This window comes from Arvicola amphibius, chromosome 2, assembly GCF_903992535.2.
Source record: "Arvicola amphibius chromosome 2, mArvAmp1.2, whole genome shotgun sequence".
Taxonomy (NCBI): domain Eukaryota; kingdom Metazoa; phylum Chordata; class Mammalia; order Rodentia; family Cricetidae; genus Arvicola; species Arvicola amphibius.
The window spans coordinates 122,974,720-122,997,548 of record NC_052048.2 but is presented as its reverse complement, the minus strand read 5'-3'; the positions used below and the strand labels follow the sequence as shown (position 1 = coordinate 122,997,548).

The 22,829-nt window shown below is 40.8% G+C and overlaps 1 protein-coding gene across 1 annotated transcript in view; it reads right to left on the bottom strand.

The window, feature by feature from the left end:
• Positions 1-22,520, bottom strand: part of Prkd3 (protein kinase D3) — a 67,528-nt gene extending 45,008 nt beyond the window's left edge. The window contains exons 1-2 of the mRNA XM_038318972.1: positions 22,393-22,520; positions 14,552-15,459 (exon numbers count right to left, since the gene is read on the bottom strand). Coding sequence (XP_038174900.1) covers positions 14,552-14,839 — 288 coding nt within the window. The 5' untranslated portion in view covers positions 14,840-15,459; positions 22,393-22,520. The remainder of the gene's footprint in view (positions 1-14,551; positions 15,460-22,392) is intronic.
• Between the last annotated feature and the right edge of the window lie 309 nt (positions 22,521-22,829).

Here is a 22,829-nt window from a genome sequence, read left to right as displayed (position 1 = left end):
GTTCTTAGTAGTTATCCATCTCTCCAGCCCCATCCAAACTCTTTTTCCTTAATGAATTAAGGAAATTCATTATTTATTATTTATTATGTACTTGCATTCCTGTCCCTCTTCTGACAGCAGATGGCCTTATATATCTCATGTAATTTTCCCTATCTGTTTGGTACTACAGGCTCTGCCTGCTGGTTCAATCATTGAGGATGTAGATTCAATGCTGAAATATCTCAATTTCATTCAGTCCTAAGCACAAAGAAATTTTAAAACAGCACTGACTTCGTTGCTGCTCAGTCACAGAGTTAACTGGTTAGTTAATTCTGCTGAACTCAAAATTGTATGATTCTAAAGTCACATACAGTCAGCATTAATCTAAAAAAAAGACATTCTGGGACTATTTCTAATAAATCACAAGCTTACACATGTGGCTCAGGAACAGCTCAGATAAACTCAGCAGCGCCATCAGTAAACTCTGTCACTTTCTGCACCAGCAAAGGCAGCACTGCAAGTCCTCACAGAGAACTGGCCGATGTACACGTCAAGGAAGAATTCAGTTGTCTTCTGCTTACCCCCTTCCTTCCGTTTTTTACTTTTTCAGAGTGCCTCATTATGTATGCACAAGTTAGCCTCAAATTCAAGATCTCCCTGCCTCAGCTTTTGGAATAAAGAGAATATAGGACTGTGAGCATACTCAAACAATGATCTTCTATACCATATAACAAGATTCTGACATGTATATTAAATAAAGCACAAAACAAAATCAATGCAAGTCTAATTGGTAGTAGCTTTTAAGTTATTTATAGATTGGTATTGACCAATTTTACATATTGAACAGAAAGGATCTCAAAGCACAGTGGTTCCAAGTTATATTTGTTTTAGAGTTTAGAGATCAAGATCAGATTAATATGTAATACTGATAAGGTAGCATTTACTGTGTGACTACTGTGTATTAAGTAGTGGGCAAAGAATTTTATAAACACACATAAGGCACATTTATACACATATGTGTACACAATACATACATGAGTAGTATTTTCAATCTTACTTTTCACATAAGAAACCAAGGTCCCACAATTCGTAAGTGGTAGAAATAAACCTCAATTTGACCAAAAACTAACACTTTTTAGTAGGACCTCATGCTGTTTCTTAGGAGTTTTTTTCTTTATTCAACTAAGAAATATCTGAATGTTTGTTTATTGTGGCTACATGATGTCTGACCTCATGGGGCTTTAAGTAAGACTTATGGCACGTACATTCAAAATAAAAGTAATGACGATCAGCACAATGAATACTAAAATACAGGTTACCTAGCCTGCCAGTACTCAAAGAAGAAAACACAGTACGGGAAGGACAATCCAAGCAGTGGAACCATGAACACAAAGCCCTAACTAATGAGCCAATAAGGTGTCTGAAGTTCAGGAAAGCAATTATGATCACAGTGATGCCTTGGGAATCATCACCATGTTTTGTAAGTAATAATGCCTTGTAGAAACAATCACATACTTCTGTCACCGTTCATTGCTAGCAACTACAGATGTTTGTCTAGCTAACTGCTGGTGAGTAAGGGGTGGGGGAAAGGTCACTGTGAACTTCTTGAGTAACTTAGTCTAGCTTACATAAAATTTATAGTACGACTAGGAATTACAATCACAAAAATTTATTTATTTGACCATGAAAAAGATCTCAATGGTAATGATATCTTGCTTTATCCATGCTACAAGCTACCAGAGAACAACAGCAAGGCACTAGACCAGCATCTGACATCTATTTCTTCATATAAAGTACTACAGTTGATGATGGTGCAAACCAAAAAAATAAAAGTTTAAGACAGGCTTTCATAATTCTCCAAAAAGACAGTCATTAGTTTGAGTCATTCTGCCCTTTTCGTATCTTCATTCAGGTCTTAGCATGTGCTACCTCCTATTATGCTAATCTGACATTTACTCAACTTTTATGTAACATGCTTAGGGGCGGGAAATTGACTTTCATTTTGGGAGTCTCCACAGGATTTAGCACCATGACTACAAGAGTAAGCACACCGCAAATATTCATCCAACTGAAGCAGTAGTGGTATAATGGAAATTTAGGTGAGTGCAAACAGTATCATCTACTTAGCTCTTCAGAGACTGCCAAAGAAAGCCATCACTAATGTCTATCTAGATTCAACAATCTTATTAACCTGCATTTAGAAATAGATGTCCCTGAAGTTTTGAATTACAAAACTATAAAAATATTCTATTTCTGATGTATAGAAAATGAGGTAGCAATCCCACAGAACATATAATTCAACTAGTTAAAGGCATCTTCATATTTTCATTTACCCGTTTAAGTGTATTTATTGACTTGCATTAGACTAAAGGTTCTGAACATTGGCTGAGTTAAACATGCATCAGTCAGTCATGCACTCCAGTGCTATTGGCTATGTGAAGGGTGTTGTGGAATCAGCAATGCATGTTGAGTAAAGCAAGCTTAGACAGAAACATACACAAAATAATGCATTTCTTGGCTGACAAACGTACTGTGAAGAAAAGCTCATAGAAACCTAGCCTGTATTTCTACTAGGCACACAGTCCAGGGCTTGTGGTGATTCTGTGCAGCCTGACTACCATGAATAATGAGAACTGAAAGTATGTAGAAACACAGTATCTGACAATAATAGCAGATGAGAAGGACAGACATACAGGGTTCTGAGGTACACACTGCATTATACACAAGATAGTCTACACCAATTTAAAAATGATATAGTCTACCAGCTAAGATAAAAATGTCAGAAGATATTTTAGGCTGAGGGCCACATGGTATCTTGCATACTAACCCTGCTGTACAGACTGTATGTAAATGAACAAACATGCTGGGCTTCAATAGAACTATGAAAGCAGGTGGTGGGCCAGTGTGAAGGTTAGATTTTAACTGTGGACTTCACCAAATCTAGATTCACCTGGGAAAGGAGTCTCAGTGAGGGACTGTCTAGATTAACTGACCTAAGAGCTTATCTGTGGGAGGTTATCTTGGTTCAACTAATGGAGGCGAGCCCAGACCGCAGTCTGTGGAACCATTCCCTGGGCAGGGCATCCTGGACTGCGGAGGAGTGTAGAAATGAGCTGGGCACTGCGTGCAGCATCAATGCACCCTTTCTGCTCCTGACTGTGGGTGTAATGGGACGAGCCGCTTCCAGTTCCTGCTGCCTTGGCTTCCCCCACTGATGGACTGCCACCTGGAATTGTGAGCCGATAAGCCCTGCCAACTGCAGTCAGGGCATTGATCACAACAGGAATGAAACTCAGACAGCCAGGTTTGGTGAAGGATGTCAATGGCTGACCTGTGCTGGCATGAGGGCAAGTGTTAAAAGGAACCTTTAGAGAAAAAAGCAGAAACAAATAAACAAAAACCAACAAAGGGAGGAGAGAAAATGGAAATCTAGGAAATAATTAAAAGTCAAGAAACAAAAAGGCCCCAAGAACAGAAGGGATGCATACAAAAAAATAGCAAATTTTGTCATATCGATGCCTCTTGACTGATGCTGTATATCCTAATAAACATCTAACAGGCTAGGAATGTTAAGTTATAGATGCATTTAATTCACCTACCCCACCACAGTTTAGCAACTGAGCACACTCTAGAGAGCCAACTGCGTACCCACCAGCATGATCCTTATCCTGACTAGCAGCTGCTGCCACCTAGCACTGTGAGGATCTGTATAGTACTGTACTGTTTCATTAGCCAGGAAAAGCTCAAAATTCAAAGTATAATTTCTACTGTATATGTACTGCTTTAGTTTTCCCATGAGTTGAGAAGTCCTATATAAAACCTTCACAAGTAGGGAAAGTTTGTAAATTTAATGAATCTATATTGAGAATTGTATTAAACATGAGTGTTCTTTGTTTTGTTTTGAATTTTTTGAGACAAGCTTTCTCTGTATAGTCCAGGCTGTCCTGGAACTTGTTCTGTAGACCAGGCTGGCCTTGAACTCACAGAGATCCACCCAAGTGCTGGGAAGGTGTGCACCACCACTGTCTGAATATGAATGATCTTAACGCTTAAGGAGTAGCTGACAGAATGAAAACTTGAAACATACAATCAACTATGAAGCCTACTAAAAAAATTATTAATGAAGACACAGAGAGATATACATGTATGTATGTACATATAGATACACATATATGATGTGAAAAGATATCACAGTGTTAACACTAATAAAAAGTTATAATACCCAAAATTCAGAACAAGAAATAATTATCATAAATAAAGAACAATATATTGAAAACTGGGTAAATATACCAAAGTCTTAACAAATTTAAAATGTTGGTAAGCACAGAGACAGCTGACCCAAGCTTGTGGGAGCTTACTGACTCTAGACTGACAGCTGGGGTACCTGCATAGGACCAACCTAAGACCTCTGCATGTGGGTGACAGTTGTGTTGCATGGTCCGTTTGTAGGGTCCCTAGCAGTGGGACCAGTATCTGGCTGCATGAGCTGGCTTTTTGGAACCCACTCCCCATGGTGGGATGCCTTGCTCAGTCTTGATGCAGGGGGTAGAGGAGCTTGGTTCTGCCTCAACTTCATATGCCAGGCTTTGTTGACTCCCCTAGGGAGGCCTTACCCTTTCTTTTTAAAAAATATTTATTTATTTATTTATTTATTATACAATATTCTGTCTGTGTGTATGCCTGCAGGCCAGAAGAGGGCACCAGACCTCATTACAGATGGTTGTGGTTGCTGGGAATTGAACTCAGGACCTTTGGAAGAGCAGGCAATGCTCTTAACCTCTGAGCCATCTCTCCAGCCTGCCTAACCCTTTCTTAAGAGTAGATGGGGGCAGAAAGGAGGTGGGGGGAGGGAACAAAAGGAGAGGAGGGAGGGGAAACTGTTGTCATGTAAAATAAATAAAAAATTTAAAATAAGAAAATAGTAAAATGTGGATCAGATCAGTGGTTCTCAACCTTCCTAATACTGTGATCCTTTAGTACAAATACAGTTCCTCATGTGGTGACCTCCCCCACCATAAAATTATTTCATTGCTATTTACTGTGCTATTGTTATGAATTATAATGTAAATATTTGATTTGCAGGCTATCTGATAGGTGATCCCTGTGAAATGATCATTTGACCCCCAAAGGGGTCATGAATCACAGTTGAGAATCGCTGGTTAGACTGACAGCTCAGATATAGTGAGTACTTGCTACTTCTCCAGGAAATGTGACTTTGGTTGCCAGCACCTATGTCAGGCAGCCCTCAACTACCTGTAACTCCAGCTCTAGTAGATCCACTGCCCTCTTCTGATCTCTGACGGTACCCACACACTGTGGCATACACTCATACAGATACAAATGCACATAAATCTTAAAAGAATAAAAATCGGAAATGTATGAACACAAGTAATTTTTACATACAATATAATTCAATCATGTTTTCCCCATCTCCCTACCCACCCAGAGGCTCATATGTTTGCACACTCAGTTCCAGTTGGAAGTGCTGGGAAAGGAATTGGAAGTATGGCCTTGTTGGAAAAGGTGTGTCCTAGGGGTGAGCTTTGAGGCTTTAAAAGCTTCCTGCCATGCCCATTGCACTCCCTCCTCCTTCCTTTTTGTGGATCTGGATGCGAGCTCTCAGCTGCTGTCCAGGGCCATACTCCTTGCCACGTGGTGATGGCCTTCTATCCCTCTGGAACTGTAAGACCCAAATAAACCCATCCTCGTGTAAGTTACGTTGATCATGGCATTTTATCACAGCAATAGAAGAGTAACTAATACAGAATATTCACATAGCAGTATATGGAGAATTATACACTATAAAACAAACATCAAGTTAAAGAAATTTTAAAAATGTGCTCACTCTCTCTTTCGTGTGTGTTTGTGTGTGTGTGCGTGCACGTGCTTGCCCAAGTAGATATGTGCAGAGGTCAGAGGTTGGCACCAAGACCTCTTCCTCGCCGGGCGGTCGTGGCGCACGCCTTTAATCCCAGCACTCGGGAGGCAGAGGCAGGCGGATCTCTGAGTTCGAGGCCAGCCTGGTCTACAAGAGCTAGTTCCAGGACAGCCTCTAGAAACTACAGGGAAACCCTGTCTCGAATAAAACCAAAAAAAAAAAAAAAAAAAAAAAAGACTTCTTCCTCAATCACTTCACTGTATTTTAGGAAACACAGTCTTTATATGAACATGGAACACGCTATTTCAGCTAATTAGACACAGCTAATTCAGTGAATTCCTGGGATCTCTGTCTGTCTCCACCTATTATGCATTGATCTTGCAGGCCACAATACAGAAAATCAATTAAACAAAAGGTTAGTTCACTGAAAGCTAATTCGGTATATTATGAGTCACACAAATCAAGGGAAAATAAAAAATAAAGATGAACCAGCAATGATCAACACCAGAAATACATGTTCACTTTATAACTAAATGTATCAGTTGTTTTCTATTGCTGTGATCAACAACAGATCCGAAAGCAACTTGGGAAGACAGGGTTTATTCTCTTTAGAGCTTACAGTCAGCCCATCACAAAGAGAGGTTAAGGAAGCAACAAGAAGGAACTGAAGCTGAGACCATGGAGGAATGCTGCTTACTGGCTTGCTCCTCAAAACTTGCTTAGTTTTCTTATACAACCCAGAATCCTACCCAGGGGTAGCACTGCCCATAGTGGACTGGGCCCTCCCACATCAATCATTAATTAAGAAAATGTCCCATAGTCTTTCCTATAGGAATTTGATGGAGGTGTTTTCTTAACTGAGGCACCTCTTTCCATGTAAGGCAAGTCTGTGACAAGTTGACACAAATGAACTAGGCCACCAAACTTCACCAAAGAAATTATCTGAATAGTTCATGTCTACTCAATATAAAAACTGATTTAAAACAGCACAGAGAAAATCCGTGGCTGAGAATGGGCTCACCGGTCGAGCCTATTAACACAAATAGCATTAAATTTATTTAGCAAATAGAAGAGGGAACATTTTTCAACTTGAGAAGCTAATACTAGTCTGAGGGACAGGACAGTATTTCAACAGTAAAGCATACATGTATTAGCATCCCAAAAACTAGAGAGATGGCTCAGCGGTTAAGAGCACTGGCAGCTCTTCCACAGGACCAGGGTTCAATTCCCAGCAATCACATGGTGGCTCACAACCATGTACAGTGGGATCTGACGCCCTCTTCTCTTATGTCTTCTTCTGGCCTGCAAGTGAACACATAGACAGAGCACCAGATACACAAAAGAGAGAGAGAGAGAGAGAGAGAGAGAGAGAGACGGGGGGGGGAGGCAGAGGAAGAGGAGGAGAGAAAAAAGAGATAAGGCAACCCAAACCCCTGGTTCAATCCCAGCACCCCTTCTCAAAGCCACATTCTTCTGACACTCAAATTAAAGATATGGAAAGAAGCAAAACTATAGGCTGCTAATTACAAAGGCAGAATAAAAGTTATTAAGCAAATATTAATAAATCAAATTAGATAAACTGAAAAAGATAATACATGTTGACTAGATAGGTTTGCTCCAGGAATGCAAGACTATTTAACATTCAAGAATTCAACTAAGAAAATGTGCCACATTAAGAGATTAATAGAAAAATGCATACCAAACACATTTAGAAGAAAAAGTCTCCACCAACTGGAACAGATGGAGACTTCTAACCAAAGCAGTCTAGGCCCTCCCATATCAATTATTAATCAAGAAAATGCCTTACAGATGTGCCCGTGGGCCAACCTGAAGAAGACAATTTCTCAACTGAGGTCCCCTTTCCCAGGTAACTTTAGTTTGGTTAAGCTGACAAAAAAAAAAAAAAAAATTAATCAACACACAGTATGTACAAACATAAATGGCAAATATATCCACAAGGATATACAAATTAAAATCAGAAGGAGGTATGACTATATAGCAACCGGATTGGATGAATTAGAAAGGTTGCTGATACCAAGTGTGAGCAAGGCTATGGGCTCGTAGGTAAGGAAAGTGTACAGCCCCCTTTGAAAACCAGCCCATAAGACACCGCAAACACAGGCCTATTAAATCACCAGGCCATTATACTTCTAAGTGCACACAAAAGGCAACATATATTTAGATGCTGTAATTGAGCTTGTATGGGGAGGTTGATAACTTTGTTCATAACCACCAAAATTGCAAACAATTCTATTGTACATTAACAAAAAAGAAATTAAAGCATATCTAATACAACAAACTAATTCAGCAATGTAAAGAACTACAGAAATACAATGATATGAATTTAAAAAAACACTTCTATGTGAAAGAAAACAAAACCAAAACACTACATAGGAGATTATTTCATCTATCTTTCTGAACACCCAGGAAAGTTAAGCTACAGTGAAAGAATGCAGAGTAGCTGCTGTCTGGGGCCGGAAGTGGGGAAGACACTGCAGAAGTGCAGAAAATATCTAAGGTGACAAAAGTGATTTATATCTTGACTGAGAGGAGTTATATAATTGTATGCAACTGTTGAAACTTACAAACTCATGAACTTAAAAGTGATGGAGTTTATTACAGGTTATAGTACCTCAAATCTGTCTTTAAAAAAATATTTAGGGGCTAAGAAGATGGCTCTGTGGTTAAGAGCATTTGTTGCTCTTCCAACAGAATCTAGGTTCAGTTCCTAGCTCCTACAGGCAGCTCAAATCCACAGATAATTCCAGTTCTGGGGATCTATGTTCTCTTCTGGATTGCAAACACTGCATGCACATGGTGCACACTCATACAATCAAGCATACACATAGAATAAACAAATAAACAAATCTTTAAAAAACTGCATCTTGTAAAATAGCTCAAGAGAGAAAAATATATATACTGCATTCCACATTTCTGTCTAAAGTTGCCAGAAGGTAATATTCAAATCATTGTCTTTTAAAAATATTCACCTGTTGTTTAATGTGTAACACACGTATATATGCATGCATGTACATACATGACAGCAGCCTATATTATTGTATGCTGTTATCGATACAACTTCCCACCAAAGAAATCCTTTTCTTTTTTGATAGCTTTGGCATTTCAAATAATCTCACGTTTTGCACTTCAAAGAATCTCACTATTGTGTAAAATCTCACAAATTTACAAATTACATCTTCTATCTGAGATGAAATTTTAATCTTTTATTCCAAGGTTAATTATTCCTAGTATATTGGTAACACTGAAAAGTAAAAATGCAGAACTGAGATGGGATCTATAGTTTATAACTACTATATTAAATATATTTTTTCAAAAGAAATAATTTGGAGAGCTCTTTCCTGATTTTAAACAGGGTGGTGACCTTGTAGGTTTACTTCACTGTTATAATTCTTCTCAGGTCCTCCCAACTAAGAGACCTTTTCATGGTTTTCTAACCTTGTTTAGTTTTTGCTAACAAGAGAACTAAGAGGTGTGAAGTTTTTCTGAAAGAAACAACTACCCTCCACGGTCAGGTTCCAATGTACATCCCTGTAAAATCCTGACAAGACTACTTCTTCAGTCCTCCTAGAAATTCCTAGAACATAGGACCTTACCGTATTAGAGCTTGAGGAAACTAAATTGCACGCGCACACACACACACACACACACACACACACACACACACACACACACTCTTTTCTTTCTGGATTTTCCATCTGAGCATCAGCCTTCACTCTTCCAGTTACTCATGCTAGCTGTCACTCTGCACTTGCCTTATGTTTAACAGGATACCAAGTTTCATTCAATGTGCATTTCCTGTGACCCCCCAACTTCATCTCTAACTCATCTAATATCTTAAAATAACTTTAAAGTTTTTTATATTTATTTTATTTGTGCAAGTGTGTACTTGCAAGTCAGAGGGTAACTTCTGGGAGCAGGTTCCAGGGAGGAAACTCATGTCATAGGCTCCGCAGCAAACACCTTTACCTGCTAAGCCATTTTATCAGCACCTTTTGAGTTCTCCAAGACAGATGTGATCATCTCACCTGGCTACACAAACACCTGAGCAAAATCTCTACTCTTGGAAGGATCAAGTGTGAATGTTTTTGTGGTTGAGGAAAGACAGCAGGCTTGGAGTTAAGACAGACCTAAGTTTGATCTCTGACTTTCAGCAAATTATTCTCTTCTGAAGTTTCTGTTTCCTCCTTTAACGTACGAAGATCACCTACATTGCTCTGACTTGATACATCTATGGGTCTGTGGTGGCGTAAACAAGAATGGCTCCCATAGACTCATATTTGAATACTTGGTCCCACATTGGTGGAACTGTTTGGGAAGGATTTAGGAGGTCTGGCCATGTTGAAAAAGATGTGCCATTTGGGATGGGCTTTGAGGTTTCAAAAACCCATGCCATTCCCAACTAGCCCTCTACGCTTCGTGGTTGTGGATCCTGATGTGAAATCTCAGTCAGATGCGCCATTGCCATGCCTGCTTGCCTGTTCCTATGGCCCCCATCATTACTGTCATAGAATCTAACCCTCTGGAACCATGAGCCACAAATTAAGTGCTTTATTTTATAAGCTGTTTTGGTTCTGGTGTCTTAGCACAGCAAGAGAAAAAAACAAGACAGGGTTTACAGCAAAGGACCACCAATATCACCATAACAGAAATGCACAGCTACACAAACATACCGAATCAAAATAACACTCCTTAGTAGAATTCCCAGATGAATCTCATGTACATTAAAGTTTCTGATGTACGACAGACTACTGTGTGGATTAAATTCATATAAACTGATGGAGGAGTGTCTATGTGTTACTTTTGTTGGTTAATAAAGAAACTGCCTTGGTCCTTTAATGGGACATAAAATTAGGTAGGCGGAGTAGACAGAACAGAATTCTGGGAGAGAGAAGGCGGATGCTTCAGGCGGTCGCCATGCTTCTCCTCTCCAAGACAGACGCAGGTTAAGATCTCTCCTGGTAAGCAACCACCTTGTGGTGCTACACATATTACTAAATATGGGTTAAAGCAAGATGTGAGAATTAGGCAATAAGAGGCTGAAACTAATGGGCCAGGCAGTGTTTAAAAGAATACAGTTTCCATGTAATTATTTTGGGTAAAGCTAGCTGGGTGGTGGGACGCAGCCCCGCAGCTCCATCTACAATAAACCTCTTGGCACCAAGCAGGCACTTACTAAATGTTTGCACTTGTATTTCTTTTATTTTTAATCATGTGTCTGTGTGGTGTACGCCACGCGTGTGGGGGTGCCCAGGGACATCAGATTCCCCAGAGCTGGAGTTAAAGGTGGTTGTGGTCTACCTGATGGGTGCTGGGAATCAAACTTGGGTCCTTTGGAAGAACAATATCCTCTCACACTGCTAAGCATCTACCTAGCTAACACTTACCATCTTCCTGTCCTCTGTTCTTCCTTATCCCAGTCCTTCTGTCTGGAATACCCTTCTCAACTCCTCACTCTTTGTTACTTGATTTCCAAGCTTAATACTATTTTCTGTCTGGCTTCAGCTTTCTGCATTGTTCATCAGCTTACAAAGACACTTTTTACTTCAGCATCCCATGCTACTTCTCATGTGTGGTACTAGTCAATGTGTGTCCCTCACGATACTACATGCTTTAAGAACAGGGACAATGTCTGGTCCAACTAATTCCTAAAATTTAACTAGTGGTCTATTTTCAGACAGTTCTACATAAATATGTTTATCAAGAGCAGAAACTAGAAGAGCAAGGATGCCCATCAGACCAAAACACCCAAATAGTTTTAGGTGAAAAGACCCAGTGCCAGTCGCCTTTCTAGAGTTTCAAATGTCAGCTAGTATGGAGAACAAATAGAACCATTTACTTCCGTTTGTTACATAGGCATCTGTGCACACAAGGGCAGTTAGCTTCAAGGGAACTGGAGTCTATGGTTACTCGCTGTACAGTCTCTTTAGCTGGAAGGCATTTCACAAATGAGCAATGATTGATAATGGAAAAAAAATCAAAGCTGCTGTCTAGAGCACAACAGCTAAAAATGCAAGCTCTGAATTCTTAGTATCCCAGGGAAGTAACTTATTAAGTGTTCTGTGCTTCCATTTCCTTTTTGATAACTGTGTTAACCCCATACACAGTGAAGTTGTGGAAAACTAACAAGAGTATGTATGAAGACACTAGAATAGAATCTGACAAACCAACAATGGCAGCTATAAATACTATTAATGTAAGTGTCGTATTATTTAAAAAATCTAAAGTATTTATTTACAGAGGGATTGTCACCTCTACTAACTTGAAAAATAATCTGTTATGAGTATTATGAGTATTAAATATCATCTTTCCTTTTTAAAAAACCTTTATTCTTCTCTTATATATTACAAACTGATTGCAGTTTCCCCTCCCTCCACTTCTCTCAGTTCCTCTCCCATCTCCCCATCTCCCTCAGATCAACTCCCCCCACAAACCTTCATATTACTGCTGGACATGGCAACCCAGCAGGAGGAAAAGGGTCCCAAGTGCAGGGAAGAGAGTCAAAGACAACCCCGATTCCATTGTTTGGAGTCCCACAAGAACACCATGCTATACAACTATAAGGAAATACACGTTTCTTTAGAGGTTCGAAATAATCACTCAAGTGTCACCCAACTAATTATTTCAGAACCCAACACTGTAGAGACCCAGGGAACCAGACGGGTGGTTAGAGAGCAGGTCCTCTAAGACAAGACAGACACAGCCTTTTAGAATCTAACACGAGACAGGGATCCATGAAGGAAAGCCCAGAATCCAAACGCAAGACTCAATTCTCAGTTCTTGTCTCCTGCAGAGAAGACCCAGATCTCACAGTTATAGTCAGAGACTGGAAACCACCCAGCTCAGGGATTTGACTGATCTCATTCAAACTTATGCAAACAAGTAAAATCACTTGTCCAAAGTTTTCCTGGAGGTAAGTAACAGAGCTGATTCTACAACACTTCTATATAAAATCAGTATGCCTTTGTATAAATGTGGAGTAAATGAGTTCATCCAAGTATGTAAGTGACCAGAAATAAATCAAGTTAACTAGCTCACTTAACCATTATACAATGTATCCATATTTTAATACGCTATATATGATAAAGATATATGCACACATATATTTTTATCAATTAAAAAACAAATGGTGAAAATTCTAAAATGCTGAAAAAGGAATAACAGATTTCACCAAAACAGTGGTTATGAATTCTTATGCTCTCAAAAGTTTAAACATTACCAACTTTAAAAAGTTACAAAGTAGCTGGAAAAGTATTTGTGAAAAACTTATGTAGTATACAACAAAAGGGAAATATAAGTAAAGCTATTAAGAAAGTAGGTCTGGGCAAGGTGGTCTAAATCTGTCGTTTCAGCTAAGGAGGACAGAGGCAGGGGAACCCAAGAGTTCAGAGACCAGCCTGGGCAACAGGGATACCCCACCTTCAAAGCTAAAATCTTCACGGTAAGTAAATACCCAAGGAAACAGTCGACAACTCTGCAGGTCTAAAGTCTCTCTCACTTTAGGCCACATTTACACCAGGAAGCCACTGTTAAAACACAAGCCCATAGGTCGTCACTAACTATAACATTTTTGGATTGCCAACTACTCATAAGTTAGATGCTAGTGACAAACCATATAAAACATACAAAGTCAAATAAAAGATGACGAGCTGAAATCCAAAGTTATCAATCTCATTGAGAGACTGTATGTCTCTGTGTGCACACACTTGGCCTGTGTGTTTACATAGGCCAGGGGCTGGCTTTGCATGTCTTCTTCATTTGCTCTTCGCCTTACAGATTGAGACAGGGTCTCTCATTGAACCTGGAGCTCATTGATTTCACTGTCATGGCCGGTCTGTCTCCACCACTCGAGTGCTGGGATTACAGGTGCACACTGCTAGCCTAGCTTTTAAAGTGGGTATGGGACTCTGAAATTAGGTTCTCATGCTTGAGAAAAATCTTATACACACAGAGACTCTACAAGTTTGTTTGAAGTGCTTGTCCATTAAAAATAAAACAAAATCAACTAATATAACCATATAAATAATTTATAAGTAAAAAACACTAATCCACTGAGCCAAGCTCCATTAAAAAATGGCACAGGATAGGGCAAGGGGGACTAATATGATACACAATCATCTTGAATAATCTGTCATATATATCCAAAATTGATTTACCTGTTCAAGAGGAAGACAAAGTATGCCTTTTCTGTATTTAAATGATAGTCTAGGTAGATTTTGAATTTCCTCTATGAGAAATTATTAGCATCCAAAGAAAAGGTATAAAAGAGGGTATAAAAGAGGGTGAAACACAGGACGTCTGGAAAGCCCAAGGTGCAGGTGGACACTGGATTCAGTTCTGGTGTCCCACCTTTCCAGTAAGTACCTCAATGCCTTATGCCCTCTACCTCCTGACCTTTTTCTCTGCAATCGAATGAAATGTCATATAACCCCTTGACTATAAAATGACACTATTCTGGGGTAAGTGATATTTTTAGATTGGGATGTAGGTTCCCATTAACAGACTTTTCAGATTTTTGACTCACAGTTTATTAGCGCATTGCCCAAAATGTTCGTAATCCGAACATAAATTACCAATGAGTCCAAATGCGTTCATTGTTTCACGCATAAATTATAGGGATTGTGAGAGGCAATATTAATTAGAATAAACCATTGATAAAAATAGCTTGCACAGTACCTTCTGATAAACAATGGAGCACACGAGGTCTTTGACAGCGGACAGAGACAGTTCCTGGGCTTCGATGGTGACACTCTCTCGTGTGAGGCCGATCTGAAGTAGAAATGACACAGTGTGCACTGAGCCTCTGGAGTTTGTGAGTGACGGGGCACTGAAGCTGCCATTGGAGAGGCGAGCCGAGAGTCCTGTCTTGGGACTTGAACACGGAGAAGGAGTTGGAAGCACAGCAGAAACAGTTGCAGGTAACACAGACTTCTGGGCTGATGGAGGGGAATTGTTTGCAGACATCTGCCTTTCTTTAAGCTATAAAAATAGTTGTCGACGCCTTTTAAATGGTTTTGGAGAAGTTTTCAGAATAACAGTAGTAAAGAAATGACTGTGCTTCTGGATTTAGATGGAAGCTGCTTGAGTTCCTGGGCTGAGCCACTCATGCTGCCGCCAGATTCTGTCACAGTGGGTGGAACACACTAAAGGTCCTACGGCTCTCACCATCAGTCCCATCAAGAGTTCTGTCTTTAGGACCACACCCAGATCTGTAACTCACTTCACATCACAGTTATCATCATGAGAATAGAGCCGATCCTGATTATTCATGAAATATCTTCAGTTATTTTAAATCTGTTCTTGTCTTTTCCTTTTCATTTCAGAAAATAAACTGCATACAGCCCCTTTGCGTCAAGATAAAATCTTCCTGACAGAAAGCTGTGTTTCAGATGATCTCCCCTTCAGTGATTGGCGGGACACCTCAAATGGCCACACCTCAAACCACGCTCTCATATGTACTCATTTCCATTTGGGGAGCAAACTTCCCTTTGATGAAGTAAAAAGCTTTTAAAAATAGTATAAGCATATTTCTTTTGATGACTGGGTCCACGGAGAAAAGCTGCGCCTTCTGAAATACTGTCAACCTAGAGGAAATTTTAAAAAGGTTTTAATGCTTTATATTCATTTGCCATCAGTTTAAAATGTAAGAATTCCTATATTTTTTAGTGTTATTCTCTGGTGGTATTTACAATTCACGAATGCATCCTAATGGGTGGTCACACATTTTTTACTACAGGTATAATTTCAGGGATGTCCACTTAAAATAAAACTCCCAGCCCTCACCACTACTAACGCCTGAGCCCTGGGGTGGGGGTTGAGATATATATATTTGTCTTCTTTTTTGGAGATAGGATTTCACTCACTATGCTGTCCGGAGCGGTCTTAAACTCCTGGGCTCTAGAGCTCCTTCTGTTCCCCCTCCCAGAACAGTTGAGACCAAGATACTACTACATCCAGCTATAATTTATTATATTTTAAATTTGTGAAGATTAAACACTGGTAGTCCACAACTATACAATTCAATTATGATAAGAAACTGAGAAAAACAGATGGGACAAAACAGGAAAAGTAAGCCAAGCAGCAGAGACATAAAATGCTCACAATTCTAGCCATTAAAGAAGCAAAATAATTTCCCAATACAGTAAAACTTACATAGTCCCTCGTGTTTTTATATATTAAGAGTCTAGTGAGAATACATCAGCAGGCACAAGGCCCTAGATTCGAGGCAGTTCTCGCACCTCTCCAAAAGAGTCAAATTCTGTCAAAATATGACCCCTGAGCTGCTTTGCTGACAAATACCTTCCAGAAGTCTAAGGAAATAAAAGGGCAAAATGAGATACACTGGAAACAATAAAGAACAGTGACAGTTGATAAACTATGAAACACAAGAGAAAGTGGACTTATCATGGGATTTCTATCATTAGGAAAAAGAACCCCCCCCCACAGTAAACTATGCATCATGGTTTTAAAGAAAACACAGATTAGAAAATTTAAAAAAATAAAATAAAGCAAAGAAAAAGGCATGACCATTTACAGCTGAATGAAATGGCTCACAAGAGGTGAGTCCGTCTAAATTCTTCGTAGCCATAAACAATTCCAATGGTGAAAAACCAAAGTATCCAAAGTGTGTGCAGTGACTTTATGGAGACCAATATATGGAGCTAAATTAAAGTGAATGACAGAAGAACAAAGCCATACATACAGGAATACAAATGAGAAAATTCAGAATTAAATGATTCTAAAAATAACTTAAAGATAACAAGCACTGATATTGACATTTAGGCAAATGGCTGGAATTCAATCTCATATTTTATAGCACTTGATAGTAATGCTTCACTAAAGTGTCTCATGATACTTTTTGAAATTACCAGGGAAACAGCAATTTTGCTGATGAGAAGACCAAAGCACAAGGTGATAATGCAATCTGCCCAGTATCACATGGCTATGAACAAGCAGAGTAGGGATTAGAACCCAAGCACCATCTCCATAATAAGGACAGCTTTTTAAAGATAACAAGGAACTGAGAATCACTGCTCAGAGAGGATGTTGCTACGGGTGAGAGATTACACAGAAAGAATTGCTCAACTTGTATCTTGCTTATCTTCTCCCACCACTTTTCAAGCATAAAGCAGAGAACTGAAACTTGAACTTTGTGAATAAGAGTAAATTAAATGACTTTATTATTATTTTTTAACAATACCTTTTCTTTTGAATCCCACTATATAGCCCAGGCTGGCTCACCATGTAGCTCAGGATGGTCTCAAACTTAGAATCTTTCTATCTCCACCTCTTGAGTGCTGAGATTCTAAAACTTTATGTGAGTGCAAATCTCTGGGCCAAGATGCAGCTCATCCCATACAGCAAAAGCAGCGAGCCAGTTTAACCACGAATGTCATGCAGAAAGAGCTCAGGGTGAGAGAAGAGGCCACGGTCTGGGACGGGGAGAGCTGCTTCAAGTGCTGAGCACAGAAAAGCAGGTAAGCACAGTCAGAAATTACCAAAGAAACCAAAAATCCTTAGCCAGGGGCTGGACAGATGGCTCAGCAGTTAAGAGCACTGGCTGCTCTTCCAGAGGACCTGGGTTCAATTCCCAGCACCTATGTGGCAGCTCACAGCTGTCTGTAATTCAACTCCAAGTGATTTGACACCCTCATACAGACAAACATGCAGGCAAAAACACCAAGGCATATAAAATTTTAAAAAAATCATTTTTTTAAAAATAGAAAAAACCTCTAGCCAGATCCGAGATTGTTATTCAAGTGATTTGATTGAGAGTAAGAAATGCCTAGTCTATCACACTAATAAAGATGACACTAGATCCTCAAATGGAAGAGATAAGCATTAATCTTCACTGAGCTCCTACCATCTGACAGACACTGGTCTAGACACCTCTATTACCTCCTTAATCCTCACAAGCACCCATTTCAAAATTGAGAAAGCACAAGTTCAGAAGCTAAAGACTTGCTCAGGACGACTACACTCTCGCAGAAGTAGTATTGAAAACGTTCTCCCCACTGTCTTCATACATATGCTGTGTGAGTTTGAGTTGGGTGCCAGTGCGGTAAGGGAATTTGCTGTATGTCAACAAAGTCTTTGGTGAAATGCCCCCAAATCACTCCTAGTCCTCTATTTTCATTAGATTTGAGATGGTAAAGACAAAGACATCTGCTTATTTAATCCTCAAGGTTGAACAAAACTGAGCAAATAAGATAAAATTAAAGTAAAATTTAACAGAAATAAATTTAAAGTTAAATGTGCACTGTAAGGATGGAGAAATGCTGATTTAGAAGCCATTCATGAGAGTGGGCTATGTTTCCAAGGCTTCAGATAAGCTGTTAATAGAATTAATTTTTGGCTGACCGAAAGAACTAATGCAAACCTAGGTCCTCTGGGCACTGGAAAGTCATCAGCATTAATCTGCACACCTGTTTGTTGGTCATTACTATTATGTTTATTATGTAATCCATGTTTAGAGTTAACAGGTTTTTAGGTTTGGGAAGAAAAATTGCATAATTCAGGTAATGGTGAAGACAATGTCATGTGATAAAGAGTGGTCCTCAAATATTTGAGGAAGTGTTAAGAGAGAACTGGTTTTATTCAGAATGACTGCAGAGAAGTACAAGGAAAATGACAGCACCATTTGCTGGCATGGGGCCATAGGGACTGGCACCTGCATGTGAACTACTGATAGCACCTGGCTTGGTTTAAGTACTAAAACCATTGAGAAGTTTCATAGCAATTAGATAAAAGTTATCATCCTATTAATTTACATTTTATTAGACCACTTGATATTAACTACTTAGCAGTAACAGTCTAATAACACACTTGACTAATTTATGAGACTGACATGAATTCCTAATAAACTATATATAATTTTGTATAAAAGTGATTTTTTTGTAAAGTTTTGGCATGGATACAAATATAAGAACCTGTCTTAACAGCTTCCACCCACACATCCCATCTGTTTTCCCTCTTCTTGTTTTGTTTAAGGAATCTTGAGTTGATCTGTAAGAAATCTAACAATTCTAATTTACGTAACTTTGGTCATGTTATTTATTTTCTTTTGTATTTGTTTCAAATAGAAAATAGAGTTTGTAAGTTAACAAAGAGAACATCATGTTAATTTGTAAACTGTGTATTAATTAGATGTTGTTTCTAATAGCTATGAGAGCCTCTAAACTAGAAGAGTATTGTCTAGTTATGAAGAATTTATAACAGTTTAGTTGGCATTCTTCAAACATTCTTTTAGAGAGCGGTCACATACCTCATTCAAATGAACTTACAAATTCTGCCATCAGTGAATGGAATCAAAATATAGGCTAATAAAGGTATTTTGAGCTCAGTGTGCCTGATCTTTTAGGAAAGGGAAAAGAAAGACCTCAGAGGTTAGGCGACTTGGCTGAGTGATAGATACCTCATGGAAATGCCACAAGCTGATCAACCTTCCTTCCCCCTCAGTCAATTCATCACAAGACAGCATGTTCCAACCTTAACCAAGTCTCTAATTAGAGGCTCGAAAAGCAGGAGTTTCACTCACTGCATCCTTACAGAGCACCTGGTATTTGTCAGACAGCTGTGAGAGAGGCTGAAGTCAGCAGCAGCAGCAGGGAGAGACACGGCCACTACTCTCTCGGGAACTCCCAGGCAGTAAACACACATCTGTATAAGTAGCTAGGTAATTATAAACTATGAGATACAACAGAATCTATGCCAGGGAGACTTCATTTCAGCTGGGGTCCTAGGGAAGGTCTCTCTAAAGAAACAAGGAAACAAGAGGATTCCAGAAAACAAGGCAAATCAAATACTTCAAAGGGAAGCTCTCATGATTTAAGAGAGCCAGCATTCTTTTTGCATCTAGCAAATGTTAAAGCAAAGAGGAAGAAACACTTATCCTTTGTAATAGCGTATCTACCTGACTCCCGCCAGTAAAGAGTGGCCCAGGTTTAATTTAGCTTTGTGTGCAAGGAACGCTCATAAAGCACAAGGTTTTCTCCCATATATGTATTGTTTTTAGCGTGTTAAAAGCACGTGAGCATTTTCAGTGACGACCAGAACACTGAAGTCAATATTCATGTTTACCTCAACAAACGTCTGACTTTGCTTAATGCTTATATATTGCGCAAAAATTCAAGTATTTTTGTAGAATAAAAAAATGATCCCATTCTAGTGCAGTCTCTACATCTGACTGCATATTCTGGAAACCTGCCTATTCCCTCTGACTAATGTAACACTAAGAGCTCAGTGCTCCACTAGAGTGCTCCTGCTCCAGGTCTGCTCATCTGGGGCAATGGCATTTGAACCTCAGGCCTTCCACTCCCAGGCAGAACACCAAAACAGCACATGAGGCAGGTTCTCTGCGCAGGCACTGAGAAGTATATCCAGATTAGAGAACACCAGTCTGGCCATGCAATATGAAGCTATGATAAGCTTGATATATCTTCATCTTTGCAGCAGTACTGCCCAAGAAATCTGATTGGCTAGTTGTCAGTGAGCACGTCTCACATATGGCCACTACAACACAAGTGGTTACACAAGTGGAGAAAACTTCTTATCTACACTGACATTAATACTAAAACATCTCAAGTACCATATCCCTATTTTTCCTTTCAAAATGACTGCTCCAAAGAGGCAAGTTCAGCTTGAATTACATAACTGGAGAGATTCAAAGAAGAGATGTGATCATTAAATCCAATTATGTGCCTAATCAAATTACATATAAGTAATAATTATCATACACCAAGTTCTGAACAAGTTTCTTTTAAAAACTAGCAACTAACTCCACTATGGTTAATATTTTTTCCAACTTTCGAATTTTGTTGAAAACATGAGACAAGATCCCTTCTGTGAAAAATGTACTCCAATAACTATCTCCCCACCCCTTTTTACTGTAAGGGGTGTTCTCAACTCATCCAACTTTTAAATTTTCACGTATTGTAAGGTGTTTGTAGCAGTGTCTAGATAAGAAACAGCGCACAAACACAAAGTAATGTCTATTTTAAACAGGTCATCCGATAACGCAGAAAGCTTATAAAATGTGCAAGATTTAAGGCTCATCACTTTAAGGGGCTGGTGAGGGGTGGAAGGGGTATGGGGGCGGGGGCGAGGGGGTGGGAGAGTTATGGGGGGGTGAGGGGCTGGGAGGGGGTGGGAGGGGTATGGGGGCGGGGGCGAAGGGGTGGGAGGGGTATGGGGGACGGGGTAAGTGTGATCAGAATGTACATTTAAGAAAAAAATGATCCTAATTTTAGCACTTCTGAAACGTGAACTACCCTGGCTTATCAAAAAGGACTCCAAGCCCATGCCATTTCTAATACTATCCTATGAAGAAAAACCTATAATGATTTTTCCTGTGAGATGTTTTAAAAATAAAACTGTTAAAAAACTTCCAGCAACTTTATGGCTGAAGTGCTGTTTCATCTCTCTCCAGTGTAACTGGAAGGGAGACAGTGTCCCTATATAGAGCAAATCTTACTTAGATCTGAGTCTGCGAACTTCATGGACGCCTTCTTGAAGCAAATCTGTAGGTTTGTCTGCCCTCTTGGCATTAAAAGTTAAAGCGTGGGTTGAACAAAATCAAAATTGTTAAAACTCTAACATTAGATATAAAGTAAAAGTATTTTTTAGTGCAACTACAGGATACTGATGAGGACATTTTAAAGCTTTTGTTTCATTTGCACAGGTTTTAAAGGCCCTGTCCTACAAAGTAGTACTTCGAGTTGTAACTTATCCTCTTTAATCAAAGATGACAGCGATAGTCTTATTTCCTGTGGGGACGGGCGTGGTTGAAGGGACAGTTACGTCCATGCCATCAATCTGTGTGCGGAAAAGTCTGCAGGTCGCCTGTCGCCTGATTTATATTCGTGCTTACAGACATCACGGCCTATACTTCTGATTTCGATGATGTGAAATAAAAACTCCGACACGCAATCGAGTCGTGTGTGCTTTTTTTTTCTTTTTCTTCATTGCTTCACATTTGGGGGTGTTTCACCTTAGGGCAAAGCTCCCCAGGGGAACGAGAACGCCTTAGAGCGAGGCTGCAACTCGCAAGTCAGGAAACCCGGGTCACCATCCTCCAAACCCCGGATACTCGCCCCTTCCAGTCTCCAGGACCACGAAAAAGTGCAGCAAAGACACGGGAAGGCTCCCCGCACCGCGCCGCGGAGCGAACTAGTTTGCGGGGCTCGGGAACGGCGGGTCCCCACCACTCCCCGAGGGGCAGGGCGCGGTGGGTCACCGCAGCCGAGTGATTCCAACTTGGCCTCGGCGAGGACCGCGGAACTTGGCCGCCGCCGGCGCCCCCGGCCGCCCGCCCGCCCGCCAGCCGAGGGCCGCCCCGACTTCCCGCCCAGCCGCAGCCGCCGCCCAGCCCGGCGCGGGTCCGAGTCCCGCCACCGTCGCCGCCGCATGTGGTGGGGGAGGGGCCGCGCCACCTCAGCCCGACGGGTCGGGAGAACAAAGCGGCGGCGGCGCGAACTTTTTTCGGTGTCTGCTCCGCGCTCCCTTAGGCGACTACTTACAGAAGCGGGTTCGGTCGCTTTGGAGAGAGTCGGCGCGCGCCAGCGTCCGCGTCCCCGTCCCGGAGCGGGAGCTCAGCGAGGCTTCACGGACCTCGCACGGTCCCGCCCGCCCGCCGCCCGCGCGCCCCTTCCTCCTGCCCTCCCTCCCCGTCCCGTCTCCAGGCTGGAGGGCGGGGGGCCGGGGCGCGCGGGCGGGGGCGCGCGGCCCGCGCGGGGCCTGCCGGGAGCTGTAGTTCCCCGCTGTGCGCCGTGGAGGGTCTGGCTCCCCCGGGGAGGGAGGGTCGGAGGGGAACGCCGCGGAGCTGGGGGCCCCTGTGAAGTCCCCCGCGGGGCGTCGAGCGCGGAGCAGCGGGCCGAGAGAGTCTCGAGTGAGACGCTGGACTCGAACCCTCATTTTGCTATCCGCTAGGCAGGCGATGGCGATCGGGGGCGAGAGG